Raw genomic sequence first — 15,016 nt, 5'->3', positions numbered from 1 at the left:
CTGGGCTAAAGTCACTCAACTATGACGTAGTTAAGTCATGGTTGAGTGGCTTTGCTTTATGCAATGTAAACGCACGAAAATCGTAAACTTTTCATCACCGCTGCTCAGTGCTCACTGCTCAGCGTTCAGCAGGACATCAGGGGACGATGATAACTTTATATTAATTATCTATATTAACGCTTGGGATGGCAGGACAATTCATTCGATTTATGATTGTTTTTCCTTTGACCCTGTATCGTATCAGACCGTGTTTCCGGCGTACTGTACCGTTGCCGACGTATTCTAATAATGTCGTTTTCCTGCTTTATCAGGACTAGTGCAGTCTAGAAATCGATATCAATCATGGCGTCCCGTACAGCCACAGCTCCGACAACTGAACAAATGATGTCTGATCCGCTCATGAAGTTAGCATTCAAGACATGGTCATCTGACTCGAACTTAACAGCATTTGACGCAAGTATTGTCACACGGATTTTCGAAAATGAGATCGTGAAATCAGACTTCAATGCACGGAGGATCATGATGCTGGAGTTCAGTCGCTATTTAGAGAATTATTTGTGGCCAAACTTTGCTCCCGAGGTATGTAATCAGGCTTTTCTGATGTCTGTGGTTTGTATGGTAAATGAGAAAAAACGTGAGAGCGTACCAGCTTGGGATATCTTCAAGGAGAAGCCGGAGCATTTTGGTTTCCTCTTTACTGAAGTCATGAAGACAACCCTGAATGAAGACATCGCATTGCCACGCCGTTCTGTGTGTTTGGTGTTTCTGAATCATTGCTATAACAGCATCGAAGTCGATATTGTACGGTCGAGAGTACTAAAAACTTTGACATTAGCATCCTGGAAGTGCTTGCTTCCGGAACGTTTGGAAAGTGAGCTTGGAAGAAGCTCCCGACTTAGAAAGTTGTGGAAATCTATCGCAAGAAGAGATATGAAGGCATCTGAAAGTGACCGTGAATCGGCTGAGTTCGACCGAACCTTCCTCTCAAAATTGATGAATTCCTTTCTGAAATTTCTGTTATCGGCAGAGATGGACGAGGCTGGCATAGAGTACTGTCAACGATTCGTCCAATTGATTCTCGATCTGGATTCTTGTCTCGTCACGCGAAGAAATTTCAACGTCCTCCTGGACGATGCGCAGTTTGTTGTGCGATGTCGCCAGTCCAAGCTGTATCAGCAAGACGATGTGTTTTCTCAACTTGTTGAAAATCTGGCGGCGTATGTGGTTTTTGAAGTTAACGATCTTTCTGGAGAGGCCTTGACTGAACAGGTATACTTTCATGATCTTATTGTATGTTCTTGTCACTTGCATGCGCGGTGTGAAGCTTGAGCTTAAGCAGAAGTAATGATTCCATAATTTGTGCTAAACCGTGAATTACTGAACAATTCAAGGGAGTGTCGCATTTTAACACTGCAGCATATGGTAATATGACAGTCTCGGCAGTTACAGTTGGAAAATTGTGTGGGCATACAGGGGAGGTGATTAAACCTCATCCATCTTCCAGGAATACCCTACCTCATTGAATCCCAAATTCAGCAGATTAAATGCATGATGAACGTTTCCGCCGAATAATGAATGCGACTATACACCTTGCTCTTATTCTTCTCATCTGTGACAACGAGGGTAATTTCCCGATCATATTACAGCGCAGCTGGAGATCTCGCTATTTTGCGTTCAAATATATACGAGGCCTAGCCCTGATGTGATACCAAACTTTACAAATGTCCAATACGGAATCTGTTGTATTATAATACAATTTGCGATGATTTAGTTCTATTAAAGCACCCTTTTTTTGTCAGCTACGTACCAGAAGTCGATGAAGTTTTGTAAATACCAACTACTGAAAGTACTTACCAGCAAACTACCCTGCCATGAGATGAGATGCATTTGTGTGCAATGATATTTTACCCGCAGGAAAAATTGATTGGCGTCACCATTCACTTTATTATTCATATCAAGTCCCCTTCTCAATCTTATGTTGGTTTTGATAATTTCAGGAGATGATGACCGCGCACTACGAGCGAATGCAACAATTGCAACGGTGCGCCTTCTCGAAATTCCCACCATTGAGGGAATTTGCACTCGGTACTGTGTCGCAAGGCGATAAGAAAGAATCGTTGAAAAAGCATTTCGGAGCGTTGAGCTTGCCAGAGCTGAAGCAATTGGCTAATTTCATTGTCATGCGAGTCGAACAAGGCGACGACAAAGAGCTTATACTTCAGATGCTAATCAATAAGTATCAAAGGAGACCGTCACAGCTTGAAGCAATTAATAGAATGCCGTTATATCCAACCGAGGCTGTATTATGGGATGAAAATTTAACAAAAACTGAGAACTTTTTCCAAGACAAAACTCTGGCACTCCCGAAACTGAATCTACAATTCTTGACGCTGCACGATTATCTCCTACGAAACTTCAATTTGTTCCGATTAGAATCTGCGTACGAAGTCAAAAATGATGTGGAGGACGCGATTAACAGATTACAACCTTACCCGAGTAGTGGGGGCTCATGCACTTTTGGTGGCTGGTCAAGAATGGCTTTGCCTATTCAGTCCTTTTTGATTGTGGAAGTGGCCAAACCTGATATTGCTGAGACTGCCCCATCTCAAGTCCGCGCTGACGTGTCAATTGCCGTCGCTTTGCCGAAGAATTTGAGAGCAGAATGGGAGAACCTTAGAAAACACGATGTCTGCTTTCTGATCAGCGTGCGCGCGTACGATATCGAAGAATCAATGCGTAAAGATCGGAAAGTCCCGTTTTTGGATAAGTACAACGTTATCGTGCGGGGTTGTGAAATCGAAGGTATGTTAGATCCGGAAGGCAGGGTGATAGAGGAGGGTCCTGAACCGAAACCTGCTCTCGAGGGTAACACGAGAACGTACAGAGTATGGCTGGATACAAATCAATACCAGGACGATATGGAAGGAGCTTTGAAACGCGGAGAACAGGACCCTTACGAGACTTTTAACGTGATAATGAGACGAAAGCCGAAAGAAAACAACTTCAAAGCCGTACTGGCCACGATCAGAAGCTTGATGAATGTTCAGTGTGTCGTGCCGACCTGGATTCACGATGTGCTTTTAGGATACGGTGATCCGGCCGCTGCCAATTACAGAAAACTTGGTCGCATCATTGACAATCTGGATTGGAACGATACCTTTTTGTCCTTGGCGCATTTGGAAGATAGTTTTCCGGGGCATGAAGTCATCGTGAACGGACCAAAAGAAGGCGCTGTTCCGCCATTCAGGCTGTCTTTTACCGAAGATAAGAAAATCACTGTCAATCCCCATGTTATCCCAAACCGAGGTCCTTATCCGTATGACGCGCCGCAGAAAAATACCATTAAATTCACCCCCACTCAGATCGAAGCGGTACGCTCCGGCATGCAGCCTGGGCTGACTATGGTGGTAGGTCCGCCAGGTACTGGCAAAACAGACGTGGCCGTTCAAATCATCTCGAACATTTACCACAATTTCCCGGAACAGCGTACGCTCATCGTGACCCATTCCAATCAAGCGTTGAACCAGCTGTTTGAAAAAATCATGCATCTCGACATAGAGGAGAGACATCTGCTCCGTCTCGGTCACGGAGAAGAGGAGTTGGACACGGAGAAAGATTTTTCCAGGTATGGACGCGTGAATTACGTTCTGGCGCAACGGTTAGCTCTTCTTAAAGACGTGGGGAGACTGCAAGAGAGTTTGGGGGTTCCAGGCGATGTGTCGTACACTTGTGAGACGGCCGGTCATTTTTACAAGTACCAGGTGTTGTCGAGATGGGAAGAGTATGCGAATGAAGTTAAAAAAGACAAGACGGCCGCATGTGTGAAAGATAAATTTCCGTTTCAATCGTTTTTCTCCAATGCGCCTCAACCTCTTTTTAAGCAAAAAGACTTTGAGGAGGATTGGGACATTGCGCAGGGGTGCTATCGTCACATACAGAAGATTTTCGAGAAACTGGAAGAGTTCCGCCCGTTCGAACTTCTGCGATCCGGTCTGGACCGATCGCACTATCTCCTCATAAAGAGCGCGAAAATCATCGCCATGACTTGCACACACGCGGCGTTGAAGAGGTTTGATTTGACCAAAATGGATTTCAAATACGACAACATCCTGATGGAGGAATCTGCACAGATTTTGGAGATAGAAACGTTCATCCCTTTACTGCTGCAGAATCCTTCGGACGGGTACAACCGTCTCAAACGCTGGATAATGATCGGAGACCATCATCAGTTGCCGCCTGTCATTAAAAATATGGCTTTTCAGAAGTTATGCAACATGGAACAGTCTCTTTTCTCGCGTTTGGTCAGACTCGGTGTGCCTACCGTAGATCTGGATGCGCAAGGAAGAGCCAGGCCGGACATCCGGAGTTTGTACAGTTGGAGGTATAAGAAACTTGGCGACTTGCCGCATGTATTGGCGCAGCCTGAGTATCAAAAACATAATCCAGGGTTCGAGTACGATTACCAGCTCATCAACGTCGAGAATTACGAAGGTGTCGGCGAATCGGAGCCCAATCCGCATTTCTACCAAAATCTGGCGGAAGCAGAATACTGCGTGGCCCTTTTCATGTACATGCGCCTCATCGGGTATCCTGCGTCTGAGATTACCATCCTCACCACTTACAACGGACAGAAGCATTTGATCAGGGATGTTGTCAAGCAGAGGTGTGGAAACATACCGTATATAGGATGGCCGGATAAGATCACAACAGTGGACAGGTTTCAAGGTCAGCAGAACAACTACATCATCCTGTCGCTGGTGCGTACGAAGACGGTGGGGCATATTCGGGATGTGAGGCGTCTCGTTGTCGCGATGTCTCGAGCCAGGCTGGGGTTGTACGTCTTTGCGAGGGTATCACTTTTCAGGAATTGTTACGAGTTGTCGAAGGCTTTCCGACAGCTAACGCAGAGGCCGCAGGAGCTGTCTCTGGTGCCAGGGGAGACGTATTCTGCGAAAATCCCACCCCGCAACAAGAATGCCGTCAAGTTTCCGATTAAGGACATGGCGCATATGTCCCAGTACGCTTACGACATGTATCTTGCGTTCATCAGGGAGATGCAGCAGCAAGAGGTGAGATTTATTGTATTGGAGTACATCATAGTCCTGCCTAGTTCCACTGAAAAGCGTGGTGATTATCTCATACAATACATAATTGAACACCGCTGCATTCCTACGAATCCTTCAAAATGATAGGCAAATCAGACCGCTGAAAGCAGTCACGATTGTCGCTAGGTATTTCTATTGAATTACACCAGTGGTTCTTAACCTTTTTTCTTCCAGCGCCCCCTTTCAAAAATTATCGTGCTCCAGCGCCCCCCAACTTCATATTGTAAGGAATGTAATAAAGACAATGAGTAAGAGGGAGGGTCGTAACAGCACTTCGTCAGCCCCCTAAAAACGATTGCCCGCAGGTACAATTATTCGTTACCAGGGCCGTAACAGCACTTCGTCAGCCCCCCCAAACAAAAAACGTTGGTCCTGGGCCCCCACCGGGTGATAAACCAAACTTCCGGGGTACTTCACTCCCAGACCCCCATTAGGCTGTCCGCTATTTGCTGATAGCCTATTAGGTATCTACATTGGGTGTCCATTTACTGATGCAGCTATTCTCGCCTAGTCGCGCGAAGTGCAAAAAATTTCACTAATTAATGATTGAATTGGTCAATATCATCGGGAATTGCATGTAAATTGAGATCAATTTTTATCCTCTCTCAGCTCACGTAAACACATTTACCGGTAGAGCTGAGTGAGGTGCAATGTTCCCTCTAAGCTGCGCACGTGCGCAGTGCTGACACGGTCTCTGCGCACAGAAAATCTACGTTGCGCACAACAAATCCGGAGTTATGACCTTTTTTTAGTCGTTACGCACTGTTGTCCAAGGGTCAGCGCAGTGAGTTGTTGAGTGTGCGAAGACTCATCAAAACTTAAAGCGAACATTGTGAGGTGTCTTGGAAACTGTAGGGCCCGTTACTAATAATTGAACATATTCGGGCGGGCGAACCCATTGGTATGACTTCGTTGCATGATGTTATTTCGTGACCCCCTGTCTGCAATATCAAAAAATATAGAATCGTTCAACGGGGATATCGCCCAACAGGAATATCCCTGTCGCCCAATCGTACCAAACTAAAAGACGCACACGATTTCAGATTGGTATTTCATCACTGACATATGATTTTTCCCTGCCAGATGGAATTCGTCTTCTTGGGTTCAGATTGCCAAGACAGGAACATTCGGTGTCAGTCATTTAGGCGCCCATGGACAATTAAACCTATATGTATTTTGAAGGCTATATGTAACGAAGTTTTCGGTGTTAATTTGCTCTGAATACTCATTAAGGATATGTCCTATCACCACATCTGCTGCCAAATCGATTTTTCTCCAGCGCCCCCCATACCGCCCCCCTGAGCCCAGCGCCCCCCATATCGCCCCCTGAGCGTTTCCGCCCCCCTTCAAAATCGCCAGCGCCCCCTGGGGGGCGCTGGTGGCAAGGTTAAGAACCACTGAATTACACTGACAGATTTGGCAGAAGCACTGTAGTAGTCTACATCATATCAAGGATGACTCTTTTTATAGGTTGCTATGAAGAGCGTGGAGCGTGAACAGAAAGCTGATCCTGAAGTCAAGGAAGATGAGCAGAAAGAATTCAAAGAAGTTCCAATCCAGTTTGAGGTTGAACCACCGAAGGAAGCCATTCAAGAACCGAAACAGGTTAGTATGAGAGATAGATCGTTCAATTTCCATAAAGAATTCCCGTTGATAGTATTATCAATAATGCTGTACTTGCTGAAGTCATTAATGAGCGGTTTGACAAGTGCTCACGTATGCAGTTTTGAAGTTAGTTCATGACAATTTTGTGATGTTCCTCCACTACAATGTCTAAAATTGCTACTAGTGCTCCCAAAGTAGTTGATGCCGAGACATATTTCCGTGATCGTCATGCAGCTCTGCAACTATAACTAATGCAAATCCATCCATAAGCTTTATAATTAAAGTCACATTGGTGGTTGAACTCGTTGGTAACGAATTACTTGTATTATTTTGGGAGTACCGAAGTGTATTCTGTCAATGTGCAGTCGTGCACTACTTCCCAAATATTGGTACTTTTAAAACTTTCCACGTCCACTAGCACTTTTTACCTTACAGGATTTCCATACTTGAAAGTAGTTTACAAGTATAAACTGAACTGCGTCCGAGAGCTGTAGCGATTGTGTCACGACAACAAAATGTAGCCTAGAAATAGGAATTATTTGTGGTACTATTTACTGCACTGCTCTGATGCCCACCTAACTATTTTTGTTAATACTACTTGTTAGAAATTTTGCATGTCTTTGTTCTTCTACTTGGATTCGGTTGGAGGTGACTTGCAAATTGGAATTTGTACTAAAGTAAAAAGAGAGAGAGAGTCTTTCATCCAACCAAAATGCATAACAAACTGACATCGATGATGGTGATGATCAGTCCTTTTCACTTCCACCTGAATACTAAACTCTTGTCACGCTTATTCAAATTTAACACGAGTAATGACCTTGGCTTGATTGCAATGTTTTGTCAGGAAGAGTCGAAATCTGAGGTTTCTGATGCTACGCCCGAAGAGCCCACTGCCAAAAAACCAAAATTAAATGAAGATCAGCCCGAAAAAGAAACTGTCGGCTGACTCGGCTCGGATGAAGGGAAGCAGTGATTAAAGCTCATTCCTGTCTTTGTGGTGTATTCATTCCGATGCCATTTGCTACACCACCGTGCTATTACCCAAGGGATTTTTTTACTCTTTGGTATTAAAATCTGGAACATTGCTTATAATCACTGAATTGATGCTGTGCTGGGTTGCGGGATACTATGTCGGTGGGCTTTAGTGGCTGAAGAGCAGTTCAGATGATGTAAGCAGTGTATTTCATGGTATTCTTGCATTACATTGATTAGAGTGAGTTCTGTGTGCAGCAAATTATTTCATATTCATAAGTAAGCAGTATTATATTAGTAAGGTTCATCTGAAGTTTTCTTTCCACACGACCAATATGGCTGTGGTGTTGAAAACTCCCACGAACAAGCATCCATGAAAACTGCCTGCGAGTATGCTGAACAATAACGGTTGGTTAGTATTTTATTTGTGTAATTTTGTGATATAACCTAGGCTTTCCTCTACTGATTACTGCTATTACCAGTTTGCTACCATATTATTGCTCTTATATTTGAATGTTCACGTAATAACATGAAGAATTAGATATTTATAAGTTTAAACACACAATCCAACAACACAGGCGGTTCTCAGGTCAGGTACAGTCCATATTATGGAGTGATATACCGGCCGTCAATGACTTGCTTCATGCAAACGCCTGACATCAATTGGATAACGGTTGCCAATCGGATACTTTCAGATCCAAGGGCAAAGTAAGTGCCTCCACAGGAGGCATTTACGAGGATCAGGTAACTACAAGGCCAAGTGCCCACAGAGGCGTTTTGACTGCAGTATACTGGCCATGTGAAGCTGGTAATTCTGCAGCAGAAGCCCCATCAACGGGGGCAGGCGTAGTGTTGCTGGCTTCACTCACACAGTCTTTGAAAGGAGACTTCAGCAGTTCAAGGACGCGTTGCACTTCTGCGAAATTCCCATTTTCGGCCTCATCAATGCAGTTCTGTGCTATGTGGTTCCTCAAGACAAAGTGTGGATTTACTGAGTTCATTAATTCTGTACGGTTCATGTTCATAGCATCAAAATCCTTATCGAGTACCTCTTTTTCGAGACGAGTCACATAAGCATCTAACCACTGGTTCCACTTTGCAGTGTATTCTTCAATGAGGCTTTCTTCTGTAGTGTCTTTCAGGGCGTCAAGTTTTTCCAGCTTTTGCAACTCTGAAGTGATGGCGTTCATTCTACCCCCGCCGAGCATATTCAAAAACGCAGGATTTTGTCTCAGCATCGCCACGAGTGACTGCAGCTGGTTGCCTGACATTTGAGGTTTCAACGTGGCCTTCAACTCATCCAAATTCAGGCACGTCGATAAAACTTTTGTGAGCATTTTCGATTTGGATTGTTCGAATTCCGGACTTCCAGGCAGCTGTAGAGTAGACAGAGCTCTGAATGTGTTCGTGAAATCAGCGTTAGTTCTTCTCATTGTTGCCAGTAATTCCTCAATCAACGAAGAGTCTCCTTCTCGTTCACTTTGTAACCCGATTTTCTTTCTCATTGTGCCCATGTACTCCTTGTTATATACAGCATCATAATCGCTCTTGACGACTGCTTCAGTTTTTTCAATGGGAACCACTTTTTGCCACGCCTCCGCCAACCTTTCCAGATTCCAACGGCAGATACTAGGTTGTTTCTTGTACGAATACCTCCCGCCATCATCTGATCCGTTACATATATAGCCGGGATTGAATCTCTCCATAAAACCAAACGGTCCGTAATCGATAGTGATTCCTACTATACTCATATTGTCGGTATTCAATACGCCGTGGCAGAATCCGAAGCATTGCCACTTGGCGGCCAGAGACGCAGTCCTGTGGCAAATCTCTCGAAACATTTCCACGTACGCTTCCTCGTCCGAGTATTTCTCTTTGATTTCCGGGTAAAAGTTTGTCAATGTGTAATCCAGCATAGTTTTGAGAATATCATCTCGACCCACGCTGGGTCCGGCACGACCAGTCTGTATATCAACGGGTTTGAATATCTCAAATGAACCGAAACGCAAGAAAGTCCTTGCAATTCTCGATATGATTGTGCTCCTTTCGTTTTTCGCGTTCCCATTGTAAAACATATCCCTCAACACTCTGGAATCTGAGGTTATGCAGGTTCCAGCACGCGTCGTCGGTATTCCAAGATGATGCATTGCTTCACTGCATAAGAACTCCCTGATAGATGAGCGCAGAACTTTTCTACCATCTGCGGTTCTGGAGTAGGGAGTTAACCCGGCACCTTTCAGTTGCAGTTCCCAGCGTTCACCCTTTTTGTTAATAATTTCACCCAAGTACATAGTAGCGCCATCACCGAGCTGGCCGGAGAAATATCCAAATTGATGGCCACAGTAGCAATGAGCGGCGGGTTGGCTACCATTAAGGACCTTGTTTCCGGCGAAGTATTCTGCAAAGTCATCACTTTTTATCCCCCGATCATCAATATTCATTAAAGATAAAGCATCCCTTGAGGCCGCAACAACTTTAGGCGCTTTGACTGGAGTGGGCGTTACAAGCGAGAAACACGCACCACTGACTTCTCTCGAACCCGGTTCTCTGCTTGTGTCCAGAGGTAGAGCACGGAGAGCGAGATTATCAAACTCGAGTCCCGACAACGGGTGAGCATCACTTCCCCCTTGTGCCATTTTTGCCGTATCTACGCTCGACATACGCTTACAAAAAGACAATGTTGAACGTTTCGCCGGCAAGAAAATATTACGCCATATCATCGAAGCTGCAAGAGGCTGAAATCAACATAAACATTTCCACGATTAAGATCGTACATATCAACTTCGAACTATTTGTCATTCTCAATGCATGTTTTGGTTCACTTACAGAAGTAACAAGTACGGTATTGGTAGTTAGTCAGCATTAGACAATAACAGTAAAGACGTGACAGTACATTCAGTATGCCTACGGTAGCAAATTGAATAAATGCTAAGACTTAACATTGAATCACAAGAAGTTGGTCTGCTGAACTAGAGTTTGCCATTCCGCTTACCTGAGTCGGCTAATTACCGTAAATGACATCAAGCGTGCTCCAACAGATTATTGGACATCAATTTGATTGAATATATAAGTAGTGCCAAGTTTAATCTATAATCAACGGATGTAGCACCCTACTGGAATCTTGGTACCTACGTTTTGCCTAATATAACAGGTGAGCAGTGATGATTCTCCAAGTTTAAGTTTAATTTAATAAAAAATAGAAAATTGTGTGATCACAGGTCACCGATTCCATACAGGCCGTAGCAACGTGTTGTTCAAGTGCATTCAAACAACAATTTTCACAAATATCAAGGAACGGTTTCATCATAAAAACTGGTGCCTAGTGCCTAGTGGTAACTTAAGAAGACTATACTTCAGTAAGTGAAACCAGTAGAGCAGATAAAAACCTACTTCAGTGCTACAAAAACTTAGAAGTTCTTTGGTACTGATGACTTCATAACTTCATGGGGCGATAAAAATATGTAGATATTGATAAGGTTTATGAAAAGGAATACGCCTACTACAAATGATATTGAAACTTCTAAGTTCTAACTGCATATCATCTATGGAATTTATTTTCACTTGAGCTTTTTATCAAACGAATGCAAACCTGGACCAACTCTTACGATTCACTAATTTATTCAAGCAATCCAAGGAACCGAGTGATTCAGGATGGATTACGATTACATATTTACATAGCATTCATAGCAAATCATGCGAGCAGCCACTGACATTACGAAACTCCCTCCTGCGCTTCCAAAACCAAGCTCTGACGGCAGTAGGCAACGTTATATATGTCCTATATCGGCTGACTCATTGTAGATCCGCCCAACACCACGCCTCCGAACAGCGGAGACAGCAATGATGCAATGCGGTTGCTGCAATCAACTGGCCACGGAATGCTGCAAAGGCGTTTACTTTTCAAATGGACGCGGTGCATCAATCACCGTACAGAGTTTAGAACAGTTAACAGGTAACTATGGTGAAGCGAGCTACTGGATTTACGGACAGGAAGACTTTTAGTTATGTTGTGCGACCTTCAAGATAAAATTCAGAGCAGATTGTTTTCACTAAATACTTGCTTGCGCTTGCGATTACCGGTTCCCGATTTGACATAACACCTTCCGAACCTCGTCTCCGAATCTCGGTTGCTTGTGCATTTTCTGCCTTTTCTTGTAATTTTTCACTCAGCGAGAACTGTGCATTTCACATATTCGTTTTTTATGATTATCTGTAGGACGAGGTTGTTGTTCGATTTGATTGATTGGATACTCAAATCCGTCTCGACTCCTTCCTATCTTGTCAATTGCATGGAAGTCTTGTGGTGTATCCAACGGACATAAATATTAATAAACGACTGAAGATTGCATTTCAACGCGCACACTCAAGTCTGTACAATTTACAATGTACATGTACAATGTACATGCAGTTTCGCGCACTCATTTCTGTGGCTTCTGTTCAGCTCATTGGTAGTTTCGCGTTCTCTTAAACCATGAGATGTCGCTATCTTGCCGTAATTAATGTTTCGGTTGGTTGGGCACTTCTAGCTGCGGAGCCTCAATGCATCGCCGATATAAACAGACTTGCTGGCCAGATTTATTTTCTCTTATTGCAGCGGAAAAGTTCTTAGCAGATCGGCAGATGTTCGGAAGCGATTATCAGTGACGACGACACAAGATCATTTATGCATCGCGATGCAATATTTGCTGATTTCATTTAGTTTACAACAGTGTTTTTATATACGGTAGCTCAGTGTTCTCAGCCACCCCCCCCCCCGCTCCGCAGACGGCAGACTACGGTACTGGTCTGTGACACAGACTCTGTGACTACTTTCCTTCCAGTTCACCATCACATAGCAAATTTACATCTCAGTTGGAAAATGAAAAAATTTGAACGCTTGTGCATCAATTACAGAAAACAAACTTCAAATTTAAAATCAATCAATGAATTTCAAATATATTAGTAGAAGTAGAAGTAGTTTCAGTTTATTCTATAATTTAATCATTTGAAAACAATACAAGACTGCGATACGATGAAAAGATAGGAAGGTGTCGAAACGACTTTTGTGGATTTTTTCTCTGAATTGTCTCATAAAGTTTGTGGTTTGTGTTACGTCTCACACAATGCTGCAAGTGTTGTACATACAAAATAATTGAAATTATCCTACAGTACAGCTGGTTCAAGACCAGCATAACCGAAGAAAATCTGTGTAATCTTGACAGTATATAGGACTACGATCTAGCAACATTTGGTATTGGTAGCATAATAGGAAAGTTGCAGTTCTTTCAAAAGAAACCAAACATTCAGAATCAAATTAATGTTTTTAGCAGGACTCTGACTTGTAGACAATCCAATATGTTTAATGTCATAACGCAGTTGCAAATTTCTAAGTGATTTGAAATTGACAGTATTTTTCTTTTCATACATTTGTCATAATTACATTCACCGGTCTGCATTTTTTTGAAATTTCATCGGTCTCAGAGCAATAACGTCTGAGAGCAACTGGTTTGGAACATGATTCACTTTTTCAAACATTTGTCAAATAATGTCATTCTACAATGCCTAATATTCATTCAGTTTTGAAACATTTCAGCCCCGTAGTATTCTACTTCCTTCCTGCTGCAGCAGTTTTGATCTGCTTTCAAAACGATTGCCTGTACTTGAGTATGAACTTCTAGGAACATTTCTTCTTGCGTAGTTTTGTTAGCCAGTAAGCCAAGTAAAGCCTGTCTTTGAAAATTGTTAGTAGGAAGTGAAAGTAGGAGTGTTGTAATTTATGCAGTCTGGTTGGTATGCCGTTTAGTTTTAGCCTAAATACCATGTCATTTTTTCAGATCACCCTTTCTGTCTAGCTTTATGTAGCATAATGAATACGAGTTCCTCCTCACGAAAAAAGCGTCGCTCCTCAAAGAGAAGATCTCTTATTGAGACTCTTCAAAATCTAACTAACGAAGGCTGCGACGATAATCGACCAACACCTGTTGATGCACAATCATCGGCCACGGATGAGCCAAAGGCAAAAGTAGCCAAGGAAGACCCCGCGAGCCTACAGCCCGAGGAGAAAAGTAATGTGATAGTACACGAGGCTGATAAAATATGCATCTCTCAATTACAAGGGGAGTTGGACGAGTGGACGAAACTACTTGACAAGTATCGGAACCCAAGGGATACAAACATTGAGATCGATGAAGATGAAGATTCGAAAGTGTTCGAAGTCCCAGTCAAGCATCAGCATCAAGCTCAACAAATAGAGGAGTTGGAGAGAAAATTTGACTACTCTATGACTGTGATCGGTAATTTCGTTGAAAATTTCCAACTTCTCAAAGCGGAAGAAACACGAAAGCTCAAAAAAATTAACCAGCGTCTCTATGACAGATACCTTGAAAAGTTTGATTCGACCGACCCACGAGTTATAATCTCAAAAATCTTTGAATTGCACCAAGATTCGGAATCAACAAAAGCAAGCTGATCTTTGCTGACTAATATCAAGAATGTTCTGTTCATCGTGGCAAAATCGCCAAAATAATTGATATTGTCGTGCTGATTCCTAACTTGTTGTCGTTAGTAGCGCTGGGTACAACAATTTGAGTACATGATTCCGAGTCCAGTATCAATTGTGGTGATTTTAGTGACATCCAATTTTTTATCTAGTAGTGTAGTAATATGCCCGTTAAACTATGATTTATATTATCAATGAGAAATATAGTTTCGGTACATTATTCCTACCGTACTCGAGGAAAGTACTGCCCAGTTAGAATCATTAGTGTTTGATACTGATGTTGCATCGCAGTATGCTATGAAATTGAAATTGAGAGTTATTAATTTATAAACATAGAATGGATACCTCCCATTAAAGAGAAACCACATATGATGATTTGAATTATGTAAGCCAAGAGCATTAGCAACAGATTCAAAATCGATGATCCGTTCTACAAGCGATATAATGTAGCAATTCATGATTATCGCTAGATTACCATTGCATCAACAAATGCCGACTGCTTAACCGCGTCTTATTCTTGTCACATTTCTCTGCCTGATATCAATCATCTGCTGAATAAATATTGAATTAGCCCATAGCCTCCCCTAACATTTGTAACATACTGCCTGTAGTCAGAGCCATATTGGCGTTGTTTTTCATGTGTCAATGTATTGCCACATTCGAATTGGACACTGACACCTGACACTCATTATATTTTTCATTACATTACATTGTTTTATCACTGAATGTCATTCAGAGTGATTGCCATTCCTGTTCGTTCACTATTTTTTGTTACTTTCGATGTAAATATAACTTGTGTCTTTTTCTAGAGAAATGTGACTTACAATATCAGCATCAGTAGGTTAGATTCTGTGCT

The 15,016-nt window shown here is 42.7% G+C and overlaps 2 protein-coding genes across 2 annotated transcripts; one reads left to right on the top strand and one right to left on the bottom strand.

Moving 5' to 3' along the window:
- Window positions 1–285: 285 nt before the first annotated feature.
- LOC145455628 (RNA helicase aquarius-like) lies at window positions 286–6,863 on the top strand. The gene is made up of 3 exons (XM_080333607.1): window positions 286–1,269; window positions 1,998–5,069; window positions 6,576–6,863. The coding sequence occupies exons 1-3, from the start codon at window positions 343–345 to the stop codon at window positions 6,846–6,848; spliced, it is 4,272 nt and encodes a 1,423-aa protein (XP_080189733.1). The 5' UTR covers window positions 286–342; the 3' UTR covers window positions 6,849–6,863.
- Window positions 6,864–8,170: 1,307 nt separating this feature from the next.
- Window positions 8,171–10,456, bottom strand: LOC145455870 (protein adenylyltransferase SelO-1, mitochondrial-like). The gene has a single exon (XM_080333891.1). The coding sequence runs from the start codon at window positions 10,400–10,402 to the stop codon at window positions 8,423–8,425; it is 1,980 nt and encodes a 659-aa protein (XP_080190017.1). The 5' UTR covers window positions 10,403–10,456; the 3' UTR covers window positions 8,171–8,422.
- Window positions 10,457–15,016: the final 4,560 nt, after the last annotated feature.

The sequence above is a fragment of the Botryllus schlosseri genome, chromosome 14 (genome assembly GCF_051294905.1).
Source record: "Botryllus schlosseri isolate E-star chromosome 14, Bs_hap1, whole genome shotgun sequence".
Classification (NCBI taxonomy): Eukaryota; Metazoa; Chordata; class Ascidiacea; order Stolidobranchia; family Styelidae; genus Botryllus; species Botryllus schlosseri.
This window is presented reverse-complemented; position numbering and strand designations above follow the sequence as displayed.